Source organism: Perca fluviatilis, chromosome 10 (genome assembly GCF_010015445.1).
Source record: "Perca fluviatilis chromosome 10, GENO_Pfluv_1.0, whole genome shotgun sequence".
Lineage (NCBI taxonomy): Eukaryota > Metazoa > Chordata > Actinopteri > Perciformes > Percidae > Perca > Perca fluviatilis.
In genome coordinates this window covers 23892681-23918178 of record NC_053121.1, presented here as the reverse complement: position 1 = coordinate 23918178, position 25498 = coordinate 23892681, and the positions used below count along the sequence as shown (strand labels likewise).

The window sequence follows — 25498 nt, the reverse complement described above, 5'->3', positions numbered from 1 at the left end:
CGGTGTTGGGCGGTCTTCTCTGCTTCCTTCCAGGATGATGTTGTTTCAGATGACACAAGACTTAGTTTGAGTTTAAGTGTAACGGCCTGAGACACAAACTAAGACGATTAGGTGCCCTTAATGTGAAGGATAACAAATGCAATAAATGCAACACTGAGTGGCTCCAAAAGGCTATTTAATTATATTTATTAGGCTATTATTTAATTATAGGAACACGTTGGGATCAATTGATCTTCATCAGGGAAATTAATATAATATAATATTTATATATATATATATCATATTTTATAATATTTTATAATATTATATAATTAATATAACAGGACTAAGAGTCTACAGTAATGGTAGTGGCTCTGAGAGGCTGTACTTAGATCAACAAAGTCTTTAGGATACATTGTCTGGGACCAGTCTAGTCTAGTCTAGACGGAAGTGGTGAATAGACCAACAAACCAACAGAGTCATGGCTAAAAACCTTGATGAAGTTATTGAAGTATTGATGGTGCGTGTCCAAACATTTCTGGTGGCTACTCAGAGGTGTGTATATCCTCCATACTGCAGGAGGAGTTTTTATTTGCACATCATCTGTTTTTTCTGAGCTGGCTTTGTGTAACAAGAAATTACTTACTCCTGAAGTCTTGTACTTTTGCCACAGGTAGCAGTCTCTAGAGCCCCGTTCATATCGATAGGTGGGTGGAAATGTAATCTTCTCTTCCTCTTAACCACGATAAAGAGAGAAAGAGTGCAGCGTGAGGTAAGCAAAGGTAGAGCCGAATCAAAATTAAATGGTATTTATTTAATATCATTCATTTTGTAATTGTAAAATAGCCTTAAAGTGCATTTACAATAACTGTCAGATATTATAGCGTTCAATGAAGAACAAGGCCAATTGCAAACTGAAACTCACTGAAATTGAGAAAGGACTTCCTCTTGTGTCTCTCTCGGGTGAGCTGGTCTGCACACATGAGCTCCTCAAACTCTCTCTTAGATACATGTTTCAGTATGTCCTGGAGTCAGTGATGACCAGAAAGAAGCAGTAACATAAATGTCTGGGCATTTTTTCAATTGACCATCAACACTTAAAAAAAAGCAATGAATAATAAAGAAATCGGTCCGACCTGTACATCCAAGTCGAGTCTGTAGTTGAGGTCTCCACACCATAAGAGATGGGTGAAGCGCAGGCTGATGTCGAAGGCACTGAGCTGTTTGTCGCCCAGAGAAAGCAGTCTGAGGATGTCCACAAAGTTCTGGTTCCTCCTAAAAATAATGTACATTACAAGAGACAATTCTAAAATCTTTCTTATACTGCTTAGCAATGAAACAGGAGCACACAAATTTGGTATAACACGTATGTATCCACGCAATGTACCTCAGGACTTTTTCACTTCCAGAGGTCAGGTGGCAGTTGACAAACCCAAAAGATGTTCCGTTGAAGAGGAAGGAGACCCCAACAGCTCCCTTGTTTCCTGAAAACAGAAACACTCAACCTCAAACCTCCAGGTTAATAAACACAAATCTTGGTTCTTGTTAACTGTGCACTATTATTTCTGGCTGGCAGCCACGATACTGTACATTCTGTACATTCATCTGTAAATTCATCTGTATTTGCTTTGTGTGTATTTGTGATGGTGAGATCATGCAGCGCAGCCTCTACCTAATGTGTTTCCCAATCCAGTCTTCACACTGGCTGTGTTCACATGGCTGATGCGACTTTCGTGCTCCGGCTTCACAAACACAGCCAGCCTTATATTCCAGAGGGACTGTACTGCCACCTACAGGACAATGCGCCACATTACTTGTTGTTGGTGACAAGAACAGTTTCCAACTAGTCAAAGAACACATAATTACAGATTTCTGAATGGATTTGACCCATTTCAGGCTCACATTCAGTTAACACAGCCACTGACACAGATGCTCATTATGCAAAAGAGCAAGATGAAGTGTTGCTTTCATTTTGATTTACAACGTTGTAAATACAAATATTGACATCAAAACTATAATATATCATTCATTTTTGTATAAATATATTCCCAAAATAATGCTGACAAAATATCAGAAACTGTCACAATCCTTCCTATAATCTGAGACGCTGCTGAAACATTATAGCCTGACAAGCCAGACCCACATCATGACCCTGGCTGCAAATTACATTTGCTGCTGCTAGGGTGTGTGTCTAGATTTCTAGGCTAGAAACATTATCCTTCCGAATGAAAAATGTGTGTTCCTTCACACTTAATATATACTTTCTACCACTTGTAACATCTCAAGGTTTTACTTGAGAGTGGATGCCCTTTGAAATGCTGAATAAAGTGTTTTCATCTTTTCCAATGTACAATACTAGAAAATGAATAAGGCACTAATTGACATAAGTTAAAATACAAGCTTTGTAAGACTAAAATGCAAGGAGTCATAAAAGGCTTTATACAACTTTTTCACATATGCAGTAGTTCTCCCCATGACCTGTTAACAGACTTTGAAGCATAACTGGTGCAGTCCCTCTTTCATTTTTCTGGGCATGTAAATTTCTGAATCTTTCTTTTGTGAAAATATGGTAGCTTTATGGATAATGCACCTATATAGCATAAGTATCACCACTTTAGGTTAAAAAAAGAAAGAAAATTACTTGTTTAAAGTCGATTTGAGTGTAGCTGCGAAGGGTTGCTTTTATATGTTCTGTCCATTCTCTCTCCCCCTGAGGGTTTTCCTGAGTCCCCAAGGCATAGATGTCGTGAGGGAGCAAGGCAGTCGAGTCATCAGGGGTGTGCCCCAAACCGCAGCAGGTCACCCACGACTGCAGGCTGCGAGGAGGAGGGGAACCACCTGTGCACACAAAACAACACAATAAATAATAATCTTTTTAATAGTTTCTTTTCTGCCTTTAATTCAACTTCTGTTGCCTGACAGTGAAAGAGACCGTTGCTACATTTATGGTTACCCATGTTCCAGGTGCCAACAAACACAGAGATCACATCAGGGTCCCTCAGCTGAGAGTGCCTGGTTTTCATCAGCTGGAGGAGTTGGCAGAAGGCATGACATTTCTGAAAGAGATGAGAGCCACTTAGTGAATTATAGGAAACGAAACAGTGGATTCCAGGTAATAATAAAGACAATAATTTTTCCTTACCCGTGCACTCTCAAACGTCATCTCCCGTGGTGTGTTGTTGTGGCTGTCAACCACCATGCGTACCTTGGCCGGACTGCTCTGGAACTTGACAATCTGAAGGACTGATACACAGGTAACATGCCAGCAGATAATTATACAATATATCTGCAAGCAAGAGAAATGTTTTAGGCACTAAAAAGTAAATATTGTCTTACTTCTGTCATGTGAGACCCTCTCTATACCAAATGAACCAGCCTTCCTGTCAAAGAGCAGCACTCCTGTGTCCACATCCACAGAAACCGTCTGTCTGCCATACTTCACCATCTTCACCTGGACGCACAAAGACAAACAGCTGTTAATACATTTACATAGTCAGAGATCAGTTGTATGATTTGTCTTATCCCATGTCATGTATGATGAAAAGAGATAAAAATGTAATTTTTTCAACCTGATTTACCTGAAAGGAGTGGACTGGCAGTTGTCTGGCATGGTTCTTGACAGATGTTACGTTGGTGGGTGTTGGTTCAGGAGGGGGTGGGTTCGACTGCACTGCCAGATTGTGACTGGTCACTGCATCTTGTAATGCTTTTAATACCTTTTGGAGCAGAGAATTTGCAGTGTTACAATATAACCAGTGCTGTCATCACAAACAAGACTCACTCATGAATCTCATGATAAAGAAAACCATAAATAGATAACTTTGTGCAATTTCACAAACATACCTTTTTCTCCAATGAAGAAAGGAGGCTGACCAAAGCTGAAATCTTACACAACAGGCTGTCTATTTCCATCTCTGGGCCCTTGTTCCAAAAAATACAAGATGAAAAGGCACAAGGAGTTAATGAATTATGTATAAGAACGCACCTGTTAGCCCTACGGTACTGGGTTACCTTTTGAGAAATTACAGTTAGTTAAAGCTCTTTGGAAAGTATGTTGCATGGTTTGTACTGTACCTGTGCTTTGGTGTGTGTTAAAGAGCAGCTAGGATGGTCGAAGACCTTGGCCAGGGTTTCCAGACTTGAGAGAGTCAGCTCAATCTCACTGTCGATCAGACCAATACACAACATTTGTTTAATGACCATATCATCCATTTACATACATTTTAGTTGAATGTATCTACTGCATATATTTAATAAACAATACAAATATGCAGAATTATCAGTGTACTGCATCGTAATAGTCTGTACACCAGTTTTTACGTACAGTTCATAGTTAACAATAAAAGCATGCACACCTGTTTAAACCTTGGCATGCAGTACCAAGAGTACGCCTGAGGTGGCAGAGAGTTGTTGCGCCTTTGTGCACATTCTCAATGTCAAGAGGCAGCTCAGTGAAGAGGTAGTCATTGAGTAGAGTGATCAGCTCACCAGCAGTACTGTAAACAGGGTAAAACAGGCAAACTTCAGCTGTGAAGCTGTGCAAAACATTTTTGCTTTCTGGACATTATATCTCCTAGCAAAAACCACAGAGCAGATACTATACATCAGTACTGTTTATCAATAGGCCAAAAAAAGTGTTTCACAGTGTTTCGCATGTTGCTTTCTCATTGCTTGATTGCCAACAGGTGCATATTTAAATGAGAAAATGTTCTGAACATAACAGATGGCTGACATTAAAGCAAAGTTTCTGTCCCCACCATGAGGAATTCTAAGTAATTACAACAAAACTGTCAGCACGTCCACATGATACAAGCCTTACGTGATCACGCACGCACCCCAACCCCTCCTCCCTTGCTAGTAGCCAAGGAGGAAACGGATTAAAAAACATGATGGACTTTTCAGAAGAGATAATTATCTTCACTCAAGTTTCTGCACAGGAAAGTCACTAGACGCCACAATCTTCTGAACAAAGCCATGCTGAGAAATACAGAGAGAGCTGTGTGGAGCTGATAGTCTTAATTAGCTTCGTAGCAACTCATTTGGCAATGGCTTGAATGACGTTTATTAATATTAAAACGTTACACTCTAAAGCTTTAATGTGACACTATAAATCACCTCAAGTCAATAAACAGTCACATCTATAAATGGATCTGCTATTGTCGCACAGAAAAAGCAGCTGTCGAATAGAACATATATGTTAAGAAAAGCTACACATGCAGCATAGAAAGGCACCATGCCTACCTAGTTTGGGTAATTAGGCTGGATAATCATACCTGGATGTGTTCAGCTCCTGCAACTTATCCAGGAATAGGGCATGAGGGGCTGGTTTAGCTGGTGGTCCTGTGAAAGGCACTGTGTTGACAGAGACTGGAACTAGAGGGGGCTTCTCATCATCTGTGCAGGCATTAAAACATAAAATCAAACATCAATAATTAGCAATGAATTTTGCAGCCCTGAAAGGTGCACACCTTTTTATTAGGTATGTATTATATTATTATTTATGCACTTGTACATGTATTTAAGTGTTGGATGATTTTTTGTGATAACAGCTAGTGGGCCAACCTGAGCTCTCATCCCCGGTGTCTGTATCACGGGGAACAGCATAGAGCAGAGGAGTGACCAGGCCCTTGTGGGGATGCTGGTACCCCAACACCAGGTCCTCCAGTGTCCGGAAACAGTTTACCTGCACCCCCTGTGTTGTCTGTGAGAGGCACGTGTGCACACACACACACACAAGCACACACACACACACACACACACACAAAAACCACATGAGCATGTATATTTGAATAATGTAGCAGTTTAAATCAATTTAGCTCTTACTTTGCTTTTGATAAACTTACGAACTACGATACAACATTTTTATTAATCCCCCAGGGGGAAACTGAGTGCCACCATACAAATAGGACAGACAACAGGTGAGACACTAGGAAAAGACATACACATCCCAAGACAATACAAAATAAGGGAAGAGCACAGCACCATAAAGTGTAAGCATCAATGTGACTAGTATATGACATCAAAATCAACAAATTCATGACACCAACATTAACACAATCCTCAGTACAACCACCAATCTTGTCATCAACATGAGTTCATTATCTTCATCATAAACATTAACATTAAACTTTCTTTCAAAATACCCTTGGAATACCTATTATGCTAAAATGTCTAAATCTTGTATTGTATGCATTAAATTGAACTGCCCAATTCTGACTTGCATACTTTGTGTGGGTATTAGCGGATGTTTCCTTACATGACTCCCCCCTCATCCCCCCACCACCTTCTATTAAATGTTGCTTGGTAGAACAAAAGTGAAGTGTTTATTTGCATGACAGAAAAAAGGAACACACAGATGATTTGCTGTGATAAAAAGCATCCCAGGGGGGGGTTTAGAAAGCTCTAGCCAACACCAAACAGCAGAGGCGACATCACTGACAGCTACTTCCTGGCTACAGCAGAAGATGGCTGTCATGTTTCACTGTGGGTCAACATTCCCACTTAGTCTAAAAGGCCTCCCAAAAAAACATGGCAAGGATGATTTAACATGCATACGTTCACACATTTAAGCCACAAGCACAAGCCAGCCTTCTATTAAACTTGGCAACTAAAATCTGCACAGCTACACTTCAGTGGCACTCAAAGCAGTACAGGCAGAAATTAATTAAATATGCTGTGTACAGGTGCTGTGCACACATACTCATAACACTACCAGTCACATGCACAAAATCAATAGGGTTCACATTAGCCCACAAAAACGAGCAAGCTCTTTTCTTGTGCCCTCTTTTTAGAAGTTTTTGTTTTCATTTTGTGGTGAAAGAAACCGGGTTTTCTCTCAAGCTACCCGTCGGTTTTGCCAGGAACTCTTCAAATAGTATTTTTGTACCACAAGGATCTCTTGAAAAGCAATTAAAAAGAAATGACAAGGAATAAGAGACAGTGAGAGACAAAATGGGCCCCAAAATATCTCCATGGCCATGTTGGAAACACAAAAAGGCAAGCATGCGACTTGTGAGTTAGTGGAGCAAATCCAGTGAGGGAAAATATGTACTGGGAGTTTATACTGATGGCAGTGGAAACACAACTGAAATAGCAATAGAGTTTATGTCTTCATTTGAAAGCAGAGAATTTTTCCAATTTGGTGGCTTAAAAAAAACGACTGCCAGACAATCATTATTACAAGTTATTGGACTTTAATATACAGACATACAGTAGTTTAATAAAAAAACTAAATTATTTGCGGCTTCGGCCCTGAAACTATTCTTTTTTTGTCACTCTCTTGCTTTCGCTCAACGACTGTGTGTGTGTTTTTGTGGTTTGAAATTTTTTGCTTGTGTGTTTTTTTTTCCATCGAATAATTAGGTCATTTGCTGACTTAATGCCCCCCTGCTCAGAGTATCAAAAACACATACCATTACTGGCTTAAACCCTGCCACATCCAACAGACTTATTATGTCTAATACAAACACCCCTGTATATACACATAACAAATAAGCATACCCATTGGTCAATGACCTAGTGTGTGGGTTGAGTAGGAATCTCTGAGACATAAAAACAATTTCTCCTCTGTGCTGCTGAGCAAATGCTGCAAGCATGCGGCCACATGGCAGAGATGCCATTCAAACAAGAAGGCTACTGCAGTCCTAACAGAGCCTGTACAGAGAGGAAACACAAACATCTTCCTGTTCTCCCTGCAACAGGCAATAACAAACCATTGTTTGATCCCTCTAACTCCATCTGACCGGCCGTGCCTCTCATGGTGTGTACAGTTTGTGCCAAGACATCTATTGTGTTTCACTTTCCTGTCAGGCAGAGGATTCAATGTTGTATGGTGATGAACACTCACCTGAACTGCTAGGAGGCCGTCTGCATCGGGAAGAATACGATAGGTGTGAACGTGACGTTGGAACCTTTGGAGACCAAAAATAACTCTGTGATTAATGCCATGGCAAATTATTACAACATATTCTGAGCAAACCTTCAAAGGGGAAAAAAATACTTAAATGTATTGTTTAAATAAGGACCAGATGTCTAACTGTAGTTAAAGACACTGTAACCTTCTTAACAAGGCGCCAGTTGTTTAGTGTTTTAGATCACTAATGACGTGGCTTGTTGTTGTACTAATACAATGTGTGAGAGACACTAAGATCATCATCTCCATCAGTCACGTCAGAGGAATTTGTTTTAGGCAGCACGTAAAGATGAAGCCAGCTGTAAATCCGTCAGCTACTGTATATTACCTGAACAAAAGGGGAACAATGATAGCAGAATAACTCAACAAAATGTGTGGACATATTTACCAAAAGAAGGAATGACATATTGAGAAAAGAACGAAGGGAAAGAAGGGAGCACTGCGAGCAGCCCAGCTCAGCTTTCAGGAATGTATCTGGCTCAGGCTGATGAGCAGTTAGCGTAGTGCGGTCGCTGGAACTCCCGCCCTCTTTCAGGGGCCCCAGGGAAGAAATAGGGGTAAGAGGGGAAACAGGGAGTCCTGGGCCAGGGTTTGACTGGCTGAGATGGACTGTGTTCGGACAGGACAGTGTGACTAGTCTGGAGAGGGTGTGAGGTTGGCCCAGCCTGTACGCAGCAGCCTTTCTTTGCTGGCAGATGAAGGAGAAAGTGATGGATATGACAGGGGGAGTGAAGCTGCTGAATCACTTTACAGATGGGGACATTCCGCAGAAATGTTGTGTTTATGAATAGTTTGCAATCCTATACGCCAAAATCTAAAAGTTTTGCAAGATTAGTTTTGGTTTTACATAAAGTAGAACTGTTTCTTCTCACATGATGCAGCGTTTACTACTTCCTGAGTGAATCATTCATTAAGCATTTTCAAATTAGACATATAAAGTAAATTCAGTAACTTCTATAAAAAAATATTTTTGGTGAGTGCAGTCACATTCTGTTTCTTTTCCTTTAAGTTAGGTTTAAGACAGCATTACTGATAAGAGCTTTACACTTTACACACATGTACAGTACACGCTCACAGGTGCTCGTAGGTACCGTCTAAAGTGAGAGAGATAAAGTGAGCTTTACGTACCTCTGATAGGCAAATAGGTTTGATTATGATTGGTAAGATAAGCTTGCTGTCCTCTAAGTAGGTGATAGGTGATTTTGTGTGTGTGTGTGTGTGTGTGTGTGTGTGTGTGTGTGTGTGTGTGTGTGTGTGTGTGTGTGTACTCACAGCAGGCACAATGCATATGCTCCTGGCACAGACTCACTGTCTCTCACTAGGTAGCTGCCATCCCTCCCTGCTCGTGCCAGCAAGTCCTCTGCATGCACACGGCTGATGTCACGATGATACCATGCTGCCGTAGCCATGGCAATCAATGTTCTGAGATATGTTCACAAAAATAATCCTCATGAGGTGATGAACTTGACGTAACACAAATTTAATGCACGTTTACTGTCACACTTGCTCAGACAGCATTACGCCGGCGGACTGTCATTCAAGTTGTTAGTGACAGTGTATGTTGAATGGTCTACTTTAATGTTTAGAACTTTCCCATGATCCTTTTCTTCATGATCCAAGTGTCAAGCAGACAACCCATCACCTTTTCTATTCCAGTTAGCACTCTCTGGGACCCTGCTGGTTCCTTCTGGGTCACACATCCTGTTGCAATGGAGGAATAAAGAAGAAACATTCAGCTGATTGTGAGGTTAGTCCACTCTTACAACAGTCTGCCCCTCAACAAAAGTCCACCTTTCTGTGATAATATCCGTGTGAAGAGGGACCCTGTTTCAGTTTTTGGTTGCAAGTTGCTGTACCCAGGTGGGTGTGTTGCTCCAACAAACCCAAACCATCACAGCAGCGCGAGGGAGGGAGGTACAGGAAAAAAAGCGAGAGGTGCTGCACAGTCTGAATGAAGCAGCCACCCCTGAGGCAAAGCCGTGCCTCTAGCTTAACCACAAACACAAGCCCTGCTCTTGTCCCAAAACAAAAACCCTACATGCAAACAACTGCAAAAGAAGAACCAAGAATGGCAAAACAAACAAATCAAGCCACACACACGGCGCCCACACACTCACACGCACACACAGCAGAGACAGAAACATACCAGATGGAACTCAGTCAGCACTAAAACCAGACAGGCATGCAACAGAAACCAGACTAATTCAAATGATTTCCCAGCTCTGTTGCCATATAAGGGAATAGGAACACCCTCCAAAAGCTTCAGCTGATGACTGCAGTTGTCTTTGCTTCTTCCAGGCCCAGATTCCATTTAGAGTGTGTCTTAGTTGGATGAGGGCTACTCCAGGGGTCTCACTTTCATGCTGGACGTTTGTGTGCTGGCGTGTGTCTTTTCAGTAGAGTCCCATCCGCACTGGCGTGGTCTCCAGCGGTTCTTCAGAGTGCTGTCAGAGCAGAGGGAGGGAGCTTGAAAGGCAGAGGACAACCCTGTTAGAGCACAGGGCAGACAGAGGAAGTGACTCGACATTCCAGATGGCGGACATAGCCAGGAGAATTCTTGCGAGGGGCTCAACTTCACCAGCAGTGTGTGAAACAGCAGACTGCTTCCTCTCTCTCTCTCTCTCTCTCTCTCTCTCTCTCTCTCTCTCTCTCTCTCTCTCTCTCTCTCTCTCTCTCTCTCTCTCTCTCTCTCTCTCTCTCTCTCTCTCTCTCTCTCTCTCTCTCTCTCTCTCTCTCTCTTCTCCCGTCTCTTTACTTCTTCCTCCCTCAGCCCCTGCCCTCAAATTCCAAACACTGTTTACCATACACAGGTGAGCTGCCCGGCTAATCCTCAGATTCTTCCTTGTTTTTTTATAGTCTTTACCTTCAGACGTTTCATCCTCTGGCAGGCCTATTTGCTTTCTTTCAACCTCTCTTTCTCCTGTCTCAACCTTTTTATTTTTGTCACCCTCCCTAAACTTCCCTTCCTCTTTTGCTCACTCCTTCCCTCTCAGCAAAAAGCAGCCTCCATATGGTTATGATCATCCTTCACTTTCTTATTTTTGCCCTCCTAGAACTTCGCCTATTATTCAGCCCTCCTACTTCCTTACTTCTCCATTAGCTGGAGCGTAGAACTCTGTGGGAAGCTGTTTAGTCCCATATTTGCTGTTCTGCCTCTCACTACTCAGCAGAAATGTGTGACCACTAACCGCAGGCCCCATAAAACAAATAGACACAAGTAAATCCCAATCTGATGACATATCAATTTAACCCTCAATCTGTAATATGTTCCTTTTAACATGAGCACTCTACAGCACATAATTGAAAGATATACTGTTTCATATGCCATTGAGGATGTACAGTGATGCTTTGAACTTAATGCTAACGTTGACACGCTAACATGCTCACAATAACAATGAAAACATGCTGATGTCAGAGATCTTTACCATGATGACCATCTTAGTTTAATGTGTTAGCATGCTAACATTTGCTAATTAGCACTTAACACAATGTAAAACTGGGGCTGATGGAAATGTCATAAATTTAGCAGGTATTTGGTCATAATCATCGATCCTAGATGTAAATCAAAGGGATAATCAAAGTGCTTACAATTCATCATGAGAGAAACATGAATGTGTGTACCAAATTTCAAGGCAATCCTTCTAATAGTTTTTAAGACATTTCACTCAAAACTGTCAACCGCATGGAAGAGTCGGGAGATCAGCAGTGTCAGTAGGAAACATCATCTGGGACCATGAATATTGGTACAAATTATGTGCCAATCCATCCAATTGATATTGAGATATTTCACTGCATAAGTGAAAACACTGACCTGCTGGTGGTGCTAGAGGGAATGTCAGAGGATCACCAAAGTTATTAGGGTTCACCCTGGGGACAATGAATATATGTACCAAATGTAATGATCAATGATTTGGTTTGAGCAATTAGAAAATATGCAAATATGCATTGTCTAAGCTCTTCATCACAACATCAACACAAGCTTTAGCGAAGGTATATCTCTGATAGAGAATTTTTGTCCTCATTTTTCTTTAAGTAAGTGGTGATTACAAATGGGGGAGTTTGGGGGGGAAAGATGTGTTCATGTTGTAAATGGTGTTTTGTAAGCTGTTTTAACAAAAAAATTGTTAATCATAAAAGAAATTAAAGAACACAAATCCCCAGTAAGCCACGTCATAAATAAGAAATAGAAATAGTTGTGCTCATGACAGCTACGAATCTTTCCAATTAATTATTATTATTATTAAACAACTCTTTAAAGTTACAGCATCAGTTGAGTTAGTGAGTAGCAGATAGAAATACAGTTGGCTATAGGTCAAATGGGAGTTGCAGAACACGATTAACAGAAAGCTCACAGGTAATCTCCCTTTACAACTCACTTCATACTCAGTGTGTTTCAAGTGCATTCATCTTTCAAAACAGTGATGTTGACTATAGTATGTATATTAAATATTTGTTGACGGTTACACTGACAGCACTTCAAACAATTAATCATGACTTATAAGGAAGCACTGATTGGCTCAGCATCTAATAAAGTTTGTCCCTGTTAGCTACAAACACTGCAGCACTGTCTTAAATTTAGCAACACGCTGAAGACTGCGTTGTTAAGAGGTGGTAATACCATGGTGCTGTAATGCACCGGGACTAGTCAACAGTCCCTTTAAGGGGCAATGTTGACTGCCTATTTAAAGCAACACCGAAGATTCTTTTGCACCTTAAAATAATGTTTCCAAAATCATTTCAGTGGTTCATCAACTTGTAACAGGGTGAACGGCACTTCTGCATTCGCTTTGCGGCCCTCTATCGGCTATAACCGCACTATACAAGTTTGCCAGATTGAGTAGCGGATCTGTAGTTCGAATGACAGCGGTAATGGACAATTCGGCTTCCAACCTGTAGGGGGACCAAAGAGGAAAAGTGCTGGTGTTGCTTTAAAGAACTTGCCAAAAATGGCACCATATTAAGTGTTAAGGGGCTTATGCAACTGTATGTAACCTCACACAGACAAAAATGGAAGAAGAAAACCCAAAAGCCATAATAAGACCCTAAGTTTTTTGTTTTTTTTGTCTTCATCCTGGATAGTAATAAGTGCTAGGCCTATACAAAAATACAACTGTACACAGGTCTGTAGCTACACCAAGACTGGGTAATGCATTAATTTACTAACACATCCCTTCATTCATTTACTTGATAAATGGCTAACAGTTACACAAACCTTACACCTGTCTTTACCCCAAGAGGCCTACGAATAAATGTATGAATACACGATCAGTATTTATTTAGCATTGACGGAGCGTGTCAGTTAACAAGACAAATCAATGGTAATTACATGTCCATGAGGTGTACAGCTTTTAGGCAGTGTCATTTCCCAGCCACAGATGTGGTTTTGGTTGCCCAGTGAAGCGGACAGAGGCTGTATCAGAATGACTGTTAATTCTAAAATTAGAATACACAGAAAAGAAGATAGGGCTTTATGAAAAAAAAACCTGAGCAGTGTCAGTTTTCAGATTGTATGACTATTATCTGCCCAAACTGTGGCTGTAAATTTGGAGCTACATAAAACCCTTATGTTTAAAGGGCCTACTGCTCCCACATTTCACCACTCCTCCAAAAACAATTGTTGAATTTGGTTTTGTCCTGTCTAGACAGCTTTAAAGAGATATCAGACTTTGGCCTCATGTCACAGTTGAATCTATCCAATCTAATTCATTATCCATCACTGCCAAGGTACAACAATCCATCCTTTAAACTCATCATCCACCCTCATTAATCAATCAATTACATCTGGCTAAGGAGGTGAGAAGATCCTCCAACAATCAATCAATCAATCAAATTTATTTATAAAGCACTTTAAAAGCAGCCAACGTTGCACAAAGTGCTGTACAGATAAAATTTAAAATAATATAAAACATTTACATCTACATTTAAACATAAAACAGTATCACAGTCAAAATAATTACAGAAAAATGTCAGCCTCTGCTGGGGAAGGCCAAGGAAAAAAGATAGGTTTTAAGAAGAGATTTAAAAGTAGACAGTGAAGAAGCCTGTCTTATAGGCAGAGGTAGCTCATTCCACATTTTTGGAGCCGCCCGGCAAAAGCACGGTCCCCTCTAAGTTTCCGCTTAGTTTTAGGAACATTCAGGCGCAGTTGATCAGCTGTGGCCTGAGGTGGTCGGAATGTAGGGGTGTAGCAAGTCGGACAGGTATGATGGGGCAAGACCATTTAAGGATTTAAATACAAGTAAATTAATTTTAAATTGGATCCTAAAATACGGGGGAGCCAGTGGGGTGAGGCTAAAACGGGGGTAATGTGCTCATATTTATGTGTTCCCGTTAAAGAGGCCGCGCCGGCGTTTTGTACCATCTGAAGACGAACGACTAAAGCAGCACTGATGCCTACATACAGGGAGTTGCAGTAATCCAACCGAAAGTGGTCACAAAGCGTGCATTACTGTCTCAAAGTGCTGTCTAGTAAGAATCGGCTTTATTTTGGCTAACTGCCGTAGTGGAAAAAGCCTGCTTTAACCACCGCCCCAATCTGTTTGTCCATCTTAATATCTGAGTCAATTTTTATTCATAAATTGGTAACGGTTGGCTTGACATATTGAGCCAAGGGACCCAAATTGACAGAAGGGGTCCCAGTGTGGACACCAAAACCATCACTTCCGTTTTAGTTTCATTAAAACTTAAAAAGTTAGAAGCCATCCAGGCCTTTATGTCATCCAGGCATTCGAGCAGTGGTCTGAGAGAGTTGCTCTTTTTAAGTGGCACATAGATTTGGCTGTCGTCAGCATAGCAATGGAATAGAATGCCATGCTTCCTAAGTATTGTACCAAGCGGGAGCAGATAGAGTGAGAAAAGAAGAGGGCCTAAAACAGAGCCCTGTGGGACCCCACACGAGAGAGGAGAAGAGGAGGACACCGATTCACCATAGCTGACACAGAAAGTGCGACCTTCCAAATAGGACCTGAACCAGCTGAGAGCTACACCCTTGATTCCCACCCACTGCTCCAAACGAGAGATCAGGATTTCATGGTCCACCGTGTCAAATGCAGCAGTTAGGTCCAGAAGCACCAAAACAACACAGTCACCAGAGTCAGTGGCTAAAAATATATCATTAAATACTCTTAGAAGAGCAGTTTCTGTGCTGTGCAGGGTTTTAAAACCAGACTGGAAGACCTCAAGAATGTCGTGTTCTTCCAAAAAGGCCAGTAGTTGACTGTAAACCAGCTTTTCCAGTATTTTAGATATGAAAGGTAGTTTTGATATAGGCCTGAAATTGGCTAGATCTGCAAGGTCGAGTCCAGGTTTTTTAGTTAAAGGATGGACAACAGATTAACCTCTCTGTGTGCCACTGGATCTTCTCACTGCCAATGAATGTGGGTCCTTTGAAAGACCTGAAAGTCAGGCTCAACCTGTGCCTCCTCCGCAAATGACAACTATAAACCGAGGAATTGATCGACATGATGATTTTTTAAAATCAGAATAGGTCAGTAACAGTAAATCAGCAGGTCATTTTTAGATTTCTGTAAACCTACCATGAGCACAGATTGTACAAAGCTAGGTAGAAGAGCCATCTGGTGTCCCAGCAACCATAACACCCAAAATCCAACTAATACCACTCTACTCCTGTCTAAGCTATGAGAAAGGATGTCCTTGAATATGCTTGCATAGTCCATTCAGAACAAGACAATCCTTTAACCTTCGCGAGGCTCAAATAGCATCTCACAGCTTAGAGCAAAAAAGTTAAATACGTTCCTTATCATTGAGCCACTAAAAAGAATATACCATGTTTTTATAATCCAAGAAATATTTCCCCTCCAGGTCTTCTAATGTCAGTGACAAATGTTTTGTATTTTTAACATCTGCTTACAGTCATATAGAATACTATAAACTACTGTGTGTTGTTCAGGCATGATGTTCAGTATAAACACATCAAATTATAAATGACATGCATTAATAGGCTGGTTTGATGCATGATTATATCGGTGTTTCTGCACTAGCTATAGGAAAATATGGAGGACCGTATGTGCCAAGTGTTTAGTACAATATTGTTCACATCCTGCAGCACATGTACTTTAACAAAGACCAAGTGACCAACATAGTTGTACTCCACTATCTATTTATTGCACTCTGTATCTGTTCCAACCCCAAAACTGCCCACGTCTCTGAGCTTATTCTTTTGAAGTCACATACACAATGTTATTTTACACACGCTGTGCACCAGAATAGTAGTGTTCTAATGAATTAATCAGATTTACTCTAAGGCCCCGTCCACACATACCAAAACGATCTTTTTTTACCCGTCTTCCCTGGATTCGTTTCAAGAATAGTTGCGTCCCAACGAATCCACTTGTAAATGACTCAATACGCTACTTCATATGCCAGGCCTATAGGCGGCGCTGTTTCTGCTACAGAAATTCACCAAAAAACGGAGAAGAAGAGCATAGTCACTTCCACTTCCCATCATAACGTGACTAGCTAGATTATCATTTTCTCTTAATACATCCGTGGACTATAATAACTTTCACCACTGCTCATTTTATAAAGGCTGCCGCAAGAAAATGTGTCTTTGTTTACGTTGTATAATGTGCTGTTGGATTGCTTTTTATTTTGCATGATTGCAGCGCGCTAGCAGCGAGCTAACGTTAGCGCGCTAATGTTCGCTAGCTCTGACATCGGCAGTCAAACAAACATCAATGATCCATGAATGTTGTCTCTTTAATAATCTATAAGTTTTTCTTGCAGTAGCCTTTCTACAATAAGCCGTGGTAAAAGTTACTATAATCCGTTCAGGGAGTTGATAAGCAGACAGATTAGCTAGCTAGTTGATAAGTTATCTACTTCCACTTTATAAACAGATAGCCATAGCAGCTAACGTTAACGTTACTTCGCTGCTGGAGCGGTCAGCTACTTTAGCGATGTTTAACGTTGGCTACATAACGTTAGCAATATATCTTGTGTAGAATCCAGAGGGAAGGGTCAGGGAGCAGAGACACAGTATTTAGATGAAGTGAGCTGCTTTGACCATGGAGATGGGACATGCTCGCTTAGCTTCACCGCAGTTGTGTGCGTCAGCGGCCGTGGGAGAGGGTGTAAAAGAGGGGTGTGGCGATGACATCATCAATACGGATTCGTATTCACCATCCATACGAAGCCAAACGAGAGCCGTTTTCGGATTTTTTCACCCTGAGACCAGGTTTCAAAAAAGTGCGTTTTCAGGCAGTGCTTTTGCAGGATCCCTCTGGACGGTCGGCCCAAACGATGCAAAACATGTGCGTTTGCACAAAAGAACGTTTCCGTGTGGACGGCCCCTAAAACAGCCCTCTGACAGGCTGGGTAAGCTGAGGGAAGGCTGTGATTCTGGAGTTACATAAAAGCCTCATGTTTCACATAAAGGAGCTACTGCTCCTACATATCAACACTCTGCCAAAAGCAATGGTTGAATTTCTTACAATGACATCTGGTATACTACAGCAGTCTAAAGCATGCTGTCCACAGGTCCTTAGCTGTCCTGGATTTCATTGCACTGGTGTGAATATTAGAGTCATACATTGGAGTGAAGCTGCAAGTTATATGTAGAGCACTAATGTAAAATGATTAAGAGAGCAGCTTTAATGTTTTAAGCAGTTTAACTTGATGATCCGGCGGGGTAACAGCTTTAAAGAGATCTCAAACTTTGGCCCCATGTCACAGTTGAATCTAAGCCAATCTAATTCATTAGCCTTCACTGCCAAGGTGTGACAACCAATCCAATAAACACATCTTCCAGCTTTCTCAATAATTAATGAATTACACCAGGAGTGAGAAGATCCTCCACCAATCCATCGGATTAACCTCTCTGTGTGCTCCAAGGTTGGAAGGTCATAGTATAAAAGCAAAGGGGAGGCGGTTGTTAGCACTCACACACACACACACACACACACACACACACACACACACACACTACATAGTGTCTTTAAACAGTGACGGATTACAGAAGACAGCAGAGAAGACTTCAAAACTGAAGGCACGGTAAGTGAGCTTTTTTCTTGCTGACCAACGGCACATTAGAAATATATTGATAATGATCATTTATTGTTGAACTCATCAGTGGTCCTTATGATATGATTGAAATGCTCTTGGATTGGTAAATCATGTAGTGATGTAAAAAAAAAAAAAAAGACTAATGATAAAGAATGTTATGTTTTTGGAAAAAGCCTCTGTATAAAATCCAACAATAAACTACATAATCCAAAAAATAACAATCCAAAATCCCAAACCAACCAGTTAGTAACTCAGTCTTTTCAACATTTTTATTTGCAGACTGGATCTGTAACTTTGCAATCAACATGTCAAAGTGAGTATCAGGAGACTCATTCACTGTTTCACTTATTATTCTGCAGCTATGTCATTAGAGGTTAAAACTCACGCCTTTTCATTTCAAAGCTTTAGTATGTTTCAAAAAGACATTTGATGAAACTAAATCCTACCAAAAATCAGTGGTCATTATTAATTTACTAGTATTGTATTAAGATTTATTTGTTTCTTTTGAACTTTCCTTTCCAAAGTGTAGAAGTGTAGGGCTTTGTAGGAAAAGCCTGAGCACTCTAAGTTTTCAGATTCATGCTGCCTCAAAATGAACAGGAAATACCAAATGTTAATCCTTGAATTCTTCTTATAATTTAACTTTAATTTAAGGCATTTCTTTGATATTGTGTTTTCATAAACAGTTTTTGGAACTTGACTCAATTAATGGAAACAAGAAAGGCTCAGGCCCCATGCAGGGATCAAGGTGGACTTATACGTAACAATTTAACATCTTGGCAGAGGCACATACAATGTGACTTCTCTTACACTTGAGTCTTCCAGGATATGGATAAATCCTGATTAAGGTGGATTGTGGGGATTTGATCTTGGAAGAGAGGTTTACAAGACAACGGAAAAGTTTTAACATAATTACTTGGCACACACAAGAAAGAGGCTAACACCACTAAGGATTACCTGTTTGTTTATGGCTACAAGGAGCAAAGGGTAATCCGCTTACAAGATTTATGTAAAACTAGGAATATTAGGAAAAACAATATTTTGTGATATTGATGTCATGTTTACCAAAAATATTCACCATTCAATAAAATGCCACAACATATGATTAGTTCAAGAGATTTTTAGGAATATGCCACTTTCATGAGTTCAATAGTTAAGTCAGTACCATGTATGGAATTTTAAAAAATTCTAATCTTAAATACTAAGCCAAACGAGACATTTTTCATATACTAAGTATAATATATTGATTTACCAAATCACAATTATGTCCAGATTAGACACTTGTGCCAGAAGGAGCCTTTCCATCCTGAGCACTTAGCCATGCAGGAGTGGGGTGGAGGGTGGGGGGATGATCCTATAATTGGATATGACAACTATGGAAGGTGGTAGGTGCACAACACTGTTGCCTTATTAAAAATAAACTAAACAATTGTAACGCAATAAGGAACATTTTCAACATCACGGGGGGACATTTGGACTTGGTCCGTGACGTCCTGTGTTTTTATCAAATATATTCAGTGAGCCTAAAAGTTAAAGTAAGTTAAGTAAAAGTGTGAAATAATAGTCTGATTCACTTTTCCTTTTTTCTCTCTTTTCAGGGTATTTAAGAAGACCAGTGGCAATGGACATGTAAGTGGCCTCTATAATATAGTCATTACCTCTTGGGTATAGGGAGGAGTGTGTTTTGTATGTAGCTCGTCCAGCTCCCAGAAATAACTTCCAAACTCTTGTAACCTTGGCGGAGGAGTAACTGTTTTCGTCTCTGCTTTTCTCTGTTTCTCTCAGATTGCCCTGTACTTGGGGAAGAGAGACTTTGTGGACCATGTGGATTCAGTGGAAGTAGTTGGTGCGTGGCACAGTGTCTGTTTATACATCCCCAAATATGCACACGTACAGTATATTTGTCTCTGTGTAATCTAATGCTATTTGCTATTGGCTTTCCTCTCATTTGCAGACGGTGTTATTAAAGTGGACCCTTGTGGTCTTAACGGAAGAAAAGGTATTTTTATCTCATTCACTGTCAATGATAAAAGTTATAGAACCTGCATTTATGCAACACACACTTAAATATTAAATATTAAATTAAATATTTCCTTTTCCATTGCAGTATTTGCCTACCTTGCTTGTGCCTTCCGCTATGGAAGTGACGATTTGGACGTTATTGGGCTGTCTTTCAGGAGAGACATCTGGATACAGCGCGTTCAGGTGTATCCACCTACAGGTGCAAACGCAACCAAAACCCCTATGCAGGAATCCCTCATGAAGAAAGTTGGAGAGCAAGGATGTCCTTTTTCATTTCAGGTAGGAGGAGGAATCATGACTTACTCATTCTTTATATAACATATCAACTAACTCCTGTCCTTCAGTAAAATATTAGATTGATCAACCACAGATCATTCCTTCAGTCAAAATTTCATTCACTAATGTGCCATGTTTCTACTTGTTTCAGATGCCATTAAATCTCCCATGCTCAGTCTCATTACAGCCTGGGCCAAACGATGCTGGCAAGGTACTACCGTCCATTTTCATTTACTCTTATAAACTACTTTAAACAAACAAACAAATTGTTTATTTGGGTCTTGTTCTGTTGTAGGCTTGTGGTGTGGACTTTGAGGTTAAAGGATACATTGCAAACGAAGCTGACAGTGCAGATGAAGTCATTGACAAGAAGTATGTATACCACAGTCAAACCATGTCAGCCCAATCTTATATTGCATTAAACTTAAGCTATAGCAGAATAAGGGAAATATATACTCGCATCGCGTGTCTTTTTCTGATCTTAGGGACACGTGTCGTCTGATGATTCGCAAAATACAATTTGCACCAGCTAACAACAAGGCGGGACCCAAGGCTGATAAAGCCAAGAAGTTTAGGATGACTGACAAACCTGTTACCTTAGAGGCCTCCCTTGAAAAAGAGGTACATTGAAGTCTACATACTACAGTATTTAATATATACAGTACCAGTCAAACATTTGGACACACTTTGTCATTCAAGTGAATGGGAAAGTGAGTTCAAACTTTTGACTGGTACTGTATATAACTATTGCTAAAATTATTCCAAATAAATCATTCTTATTTTTAGATCTACTACCATGGAGATCCAATCAGTGTCAAGGTAAAAATCAACAACGAAACCACCAAGGTGGTGAAGAAAATTAAAGTCTCAGGTGAGCAACAAGGAAAGGGTTAAAGCTCGATTGGAGCTAAATTCTTTAAAAAATGGTGTTGTGTGTAGCTCGTAACAGAGAAGAACGAGTAAGGGTTCAAGTGCGTCTGTTTATATGTTCAAGAGTCCAATATGAAGGGATCGCTCTAACAGAGCCATGTTTTCTTTTAGTTGAGCAGCTAACAAGTGTGATGCTCTACTCAGCTGACACTTACTCCAAGACAGTCTGCTCTGAGGAGTTTGGGTAAGGTTTTCAGTGTATCAAAAGAGGCTTATTAGAAGGATTTTAGATCAAGTTTAACTAATTTATGAATTAGCATTTTCTGCCAAAGGAAATATCTGAAACTCCTATCATATAAAAATATATTCTCAGCTCCCAATGCCCTTACATTTAATCAACCCAGCTATTACTGAGAAATAAAATGCTTTGTCGTGGTTATATTTCAGTATGGATTGAGGAAAAGTCAACAAAAACAAACAATGAGTGTTAAGTTCAACATTATTATTATTATTAATTATTTATTTCATTACCTTCACAGAGAGACAATTAACGCCAATGCTACATTGGAGAAGTCCTTCCAAATAACCCCCCTGCTGGCCAACAACAAAGAGAAGCAGGGTCTTTCAGTGGACGGACGGCTAAAAGACGAGGACACCCACCTAGCATCCACTACCTTGTAAGTCACTCTAGGTATCTCATCAAAGGGCCTACAGTGAGCCCAGGACAGGTTGTCATACTCATATTGAGTGGTGATGGTAACGCAACTCTGCATTGTGTCATCCACTTATCACATCTTAAAGTGCTCATATTATGCTCATTTTCAGGTTCATAATTGTATTTAGAGGTTGTACCACAAAAGGTTTAATTTTCAAAAAACACCATATTTTTGTCGTACTGCAAACTGCTGTAGCTCCTCTTTTCACCCTGTGTGTTGAGCTCTCTGTTTTAGCTACCGAGTGAGGCATCTCACTTCTATTCCATCTTTGTTGGGAGTCGCACATGTGCAGTAGCTAGGTAAGGACTGCTAGCTAATCAGAAGCTTTGTACACCTATAACATGCACAAAAAAGATATATAACACTATAAAGGAAAGGGAAAAAGCCAAACAGCATAATATGAGCACTTTAAGACCAAATTGTCAAGAACTGAAAGGTAAATTATTCCTGTCTCTTCATAGGAGTCAAGGAGAAAAGGAGATGCAGGGAATCCTCATCTCCTATAAAGTCAAGGTCAATATATTGGTGTCCGGCGGAGGGTAAGGCTTAACATAACAGAAACTATGCGCCATAATACTTCTAATTGTGCACACTAAAGGTTTCTTTTATTGTGTTCTCTCTCACCAAAAGCCTGCTGGGTGGCCTTTCAGGAAGGTAAATATTGATTCTCCTTCACCTGTCATCACGTTATTAGTATGAATACATTATAAATTACTATTTTTAATTAAAATAACGTTTTTTTCATTTTCAGCGATGTCACTGTGGCACTTCCTCTGACCCTGATGTCCCCAAAACCTGCAGGTGAGTGTAGTGTTTTTGAATATAACTGCTATTTAAATGCTTCTTGGGACATTTCACTTAAACAAAAAAGACAGGATAGATTAATTAACATGTTTTATGTCATGTCCTCCACTTTTATCCCTTTGCTGCATGTCACTGCTGTATCCTGAGCAGAAGTGTAAGTATATAAAATAGTCTCTGTGGCTGTAATGCTTGTGACATGCTGCTTATAATTTTCTCCTGTGTATTTGTGTGTTTTATGAACCACAGCCAATTGGATTAAAGGCCCCCTTTAGTTCAGGTGAGGTCAGCCCTTCTTCAAGGGCTACAACACGTCTTCTCTTTGAAATAAATGCCTAATTCGAACACTACTATGTTTGATCACGTTCATGGCGTATATCAACAATAATTATTCCATTTGTAAGACAAATAAAGCTTATGAGGTCTTTAGAAATGAACTATAATTGCCCTTGAATGAGAGCCCTGTTTCACCCTAGAACCCTGTTGCATTTGTGTGAAATATTACATTTGAACACTCGTTGCTCCACCTCCAAGATGATTTTTTGGAATAATTGCGGGGGTTGATCAATAGCTTATACTGAATGCATGAGATATTCGCCCATGTTATCCATATGCAAAATGGGGTGAGCTGTATATAAAATGAGATGAAATGCATTCCATGAGTTACCTTGTAATGTAATGTTAGACTCACAGAATCAGTTGTTTTTCCACTGCATACCAACAGTGCAGACATCTCAATTGAGGCCATGGAGGTTTGAGACGACCAGTGAAGGAAAAATCACCTCACTGACAGAGAATACAGAACATAAAGGAACTCAACACCCATGAAGAAAAGCACAAAGTGTCAAAGAGTCTAAAAAGAGTCTCTGGAAAAAAAGATCTAAACGCCGTGGGACATTTCTCAGAATGCCATTATACTGTAGCATTAAATAGAAATAAACATGTATTGTCGTTTTCTTTGTTAAGAGATATGTCCCATCGTATAGAAAAGTAAACTTTTCTTTATATGTGTTATGATTACCAAAACTTTATTTATCCTTCATCTCTATTACTGTGTCAGATATATTATGACGGAATGTAGATTCTCTGTATCAAAAAGAGAAGTTAATAAACACATTGTTTCCCCAATTATTTGATTGTTTGTTTATTTTGCTTAGTACTTTTACTACTACTTTTACTAATTTTCTTTTTTTTTAAACGGCATTATTGTTCTTAAAGCTGTTTCTTTTTTTTATATGCCAAATATATACACTTTTATTTTTATGTTAACTGTGTATATTTCATTTGGGACTCAAATGAATAGCCCCTGACACCCAAACATTTCTCTGAAAAGTTGCTTAGAGTTGTTGCTTTAAAACACCGCTGTGAAACATGAAGTGAGTAACTATAAAATTAGCTATCTTTTTACAACACATTGATGTGGTTTCCACTTGTTCTTCCAAGTGTGACTCACATTGAAATCCACTGGTTTGTGGAGCCTTCCTCTACCTCTACTTCTTCCTTCTCGTTTTGCCCTTAATTAAATGTTTTCTAAACACACTAACTTACCTAGCTTTATTAAAATGCCAGCAGCTAAATCAGAGTGACTAATTATAGGCCTAGTGGCCCTCATTTATCAACCTAACGTAGAAACCAAGTCCACAATGACTCGAAAACGTGCGTACACAAGTTTAAACTTCATGTGAGATTTGATCGTAGCCTCCGCTCACGTCCATATTGATCAATGCCGAGCTTTGCGTGGAAACGACCGTACCCCGGTTTTACGCTTGTTTTCTGTCGTACGTTCGTTTCGTAAATGAGGGCCACACTGTGCAAATTATCACTCCTTCTGTCTAGCCCAAATCAATTAAAATACTTTGTTTGACACATAAAATAAATAGCAATGTATGAACATATGGGCATGTAATAAGGCTTTTCGTTGGGTGTTTGTGATCATTGTGAGGTACTATAAACTGTAGAGTATGTGCTTGTTAGTTGCAGGAAACATGTATCAGAGAGAAGGGACATGATGGAAGAAATGAAACGATTTGGGATAACAGGAGCAGGAGTAAAGAACATACTGAAGTGTGGTGAAAGGGAACAAGGCAGAAGATGCTTGGTCCACTTTCTAATGAGAAACAGTACTGTTGAGGAAAATCTGACATACTAGGCACTGTAGCGATTACCTAATTCCAGAGGATGGCAGTAATGTAACATTAACCCTTGTGTTGTCTTCTATTCGACCATGCATAGTCCTCCTGGGTCAAAACTGAAAATCACTTTTTCTAACGCTTTTTTCAATGTTTTTGGCACTTCGACGTTTAACGCTTCTTTTCACTACCATGTATAAACACAACACCAACTCATTACTGGATTTACACTTATTTTTGGAATTCATGGTCAATAAACCTCATGTATAGGAAATTATACCTTATTCTTGAGTTAAAAAGCAGAAATTATGAATTTTTTAAACTAATATCAAAGGAAAGATAATCACAGAATGGCATATGTCAACATTCAGTCAAGTTTTTTTTCAAATGCTAAAAAATTGAACAACACACACAAAATTCAATGAAAACTGATTTTGTTGTACTTGCAAAGCATGTTGTATGGAATCATCCATGTTATATTTTTGGGTAATCACAATTAGGTAGTTAAAAAGAAACTCATATTACTGACATTTATTATTATATTACTGATATTACATTTAGACAACGGGTCAAATTTGACCCAAAGACAACACAAGGGTTAAGGATGCGAACTGCCCAGAAAAGACGGAGAAAAAGAAGGCTTTCCTATTTGGGGAAATACAGTTTTATCTCAGTTATCTGATACAGTGGGGACATGTTTTAGAATAGTATACTGCTTTTGTGCAGTTATTCCTTTACCAGTTATAAACAGTCTAGTAGTTTAAATTAAT

The 25498-nt window shown here is 39.8% G+C and overlaps 2 protein-coding genes across 4 annotated transcripts in view; one reads left to right on the top strand and one right to left on the bottom strand.

Moving 5' to 3' along the window:
- Positions 1–25498, bottom strand: part of inppl1b (inositol polyphosphate phosphatase-like 1b) — a 35251-nt gene that overhangs the window by 8488 nt on the left and 1265 nt on the right. Inside the window, exons 1-18 of one of the 3 annotated variants that reach the window (XM_039813208.1) lie at positions 9534–10509; positions 9164–9313; positions 7826–7889; positions 5542–5680; positions 5253–5373; positions 4335–4475; positions 4054–4141; positions 3823–3900; positions 3558–3695; positions 3316–3430; positions 3122–3222; positions 2933–3035; positions 2621–2817; positions 1652–1769; positions 1367–1463; positions 1116–1254; positions 905–1004; positions 626–714 (exon numbers count right to left, since the gene is read on the bottom strand). In XM_039813208.1, the coding sequence (XP_039669142.1) occupies positions 626–714; positions 905–1004; positions 1116–1254; positions 1367–1463; positions 1652–1769; positions 2621–2817; positions 2933–3035; positions 3122–3222; positions 3316–3430; positions 3558–3695; positions 3823–3900; positions 4054–4141; positions 4335–4475; positions 5253–5373; positions 5542–5680; positions 7826–7889; positions 9164–9300 (1965 nt within the window). In that variant the 5' untranslated portion in view covers positions 9301–9313; positions 9534–10509. Of the gene's footprint in view, positions 1–625; positions 715–904; positions 1005–1115; positions 1255–1366; positions 1464–1651; positions 1770–2620; positions 2818–2932; positions 3036–3121; positions 3223–3315; positions 3431–3557; positions 3696–3822; positions 3901–4053; positions 4142–4334; positions 4476–5252; positions 5374–5541; positions 5681–7825; positions 7890–9163; positions 10510–25498 lie in introns of those variants that run through there. The other 2 variants (XM_039813207.1, XM_039813206.1) reach the window with 2 other exon arrangements.
- On the top strand, positions 17879–23584 carry arr3b (arrestin 3b, retinal (X-arrestin)). The gene is made up of 17 exons (XM_039813210.1): positions 17879–17902; positions 18194–18227; positions 19513–19543; positions 19700–19760; positions 19869–19913; positions 20022–20215; positions 20364–20423; positions 20508–20584; positions 20698–20833; positions 20999–21083; positions 21254–21326; positions 21622–21759; positions 22260–22337; positions 22429–22452; positions 22550–22599; positions 22753–22756; positions 23324–23584. The coding sequence occupies exons 2-17, from the start codon at positions 18220–18222 to the stop codon at positions 23355–23357; spliced, it is 1098 nt and encodes a 365-aa protein (XP_039669144.1). The 5' UTR covers positions 17879–17902; positions 18194–18219; the 3' UTR covers positions 23358–23584.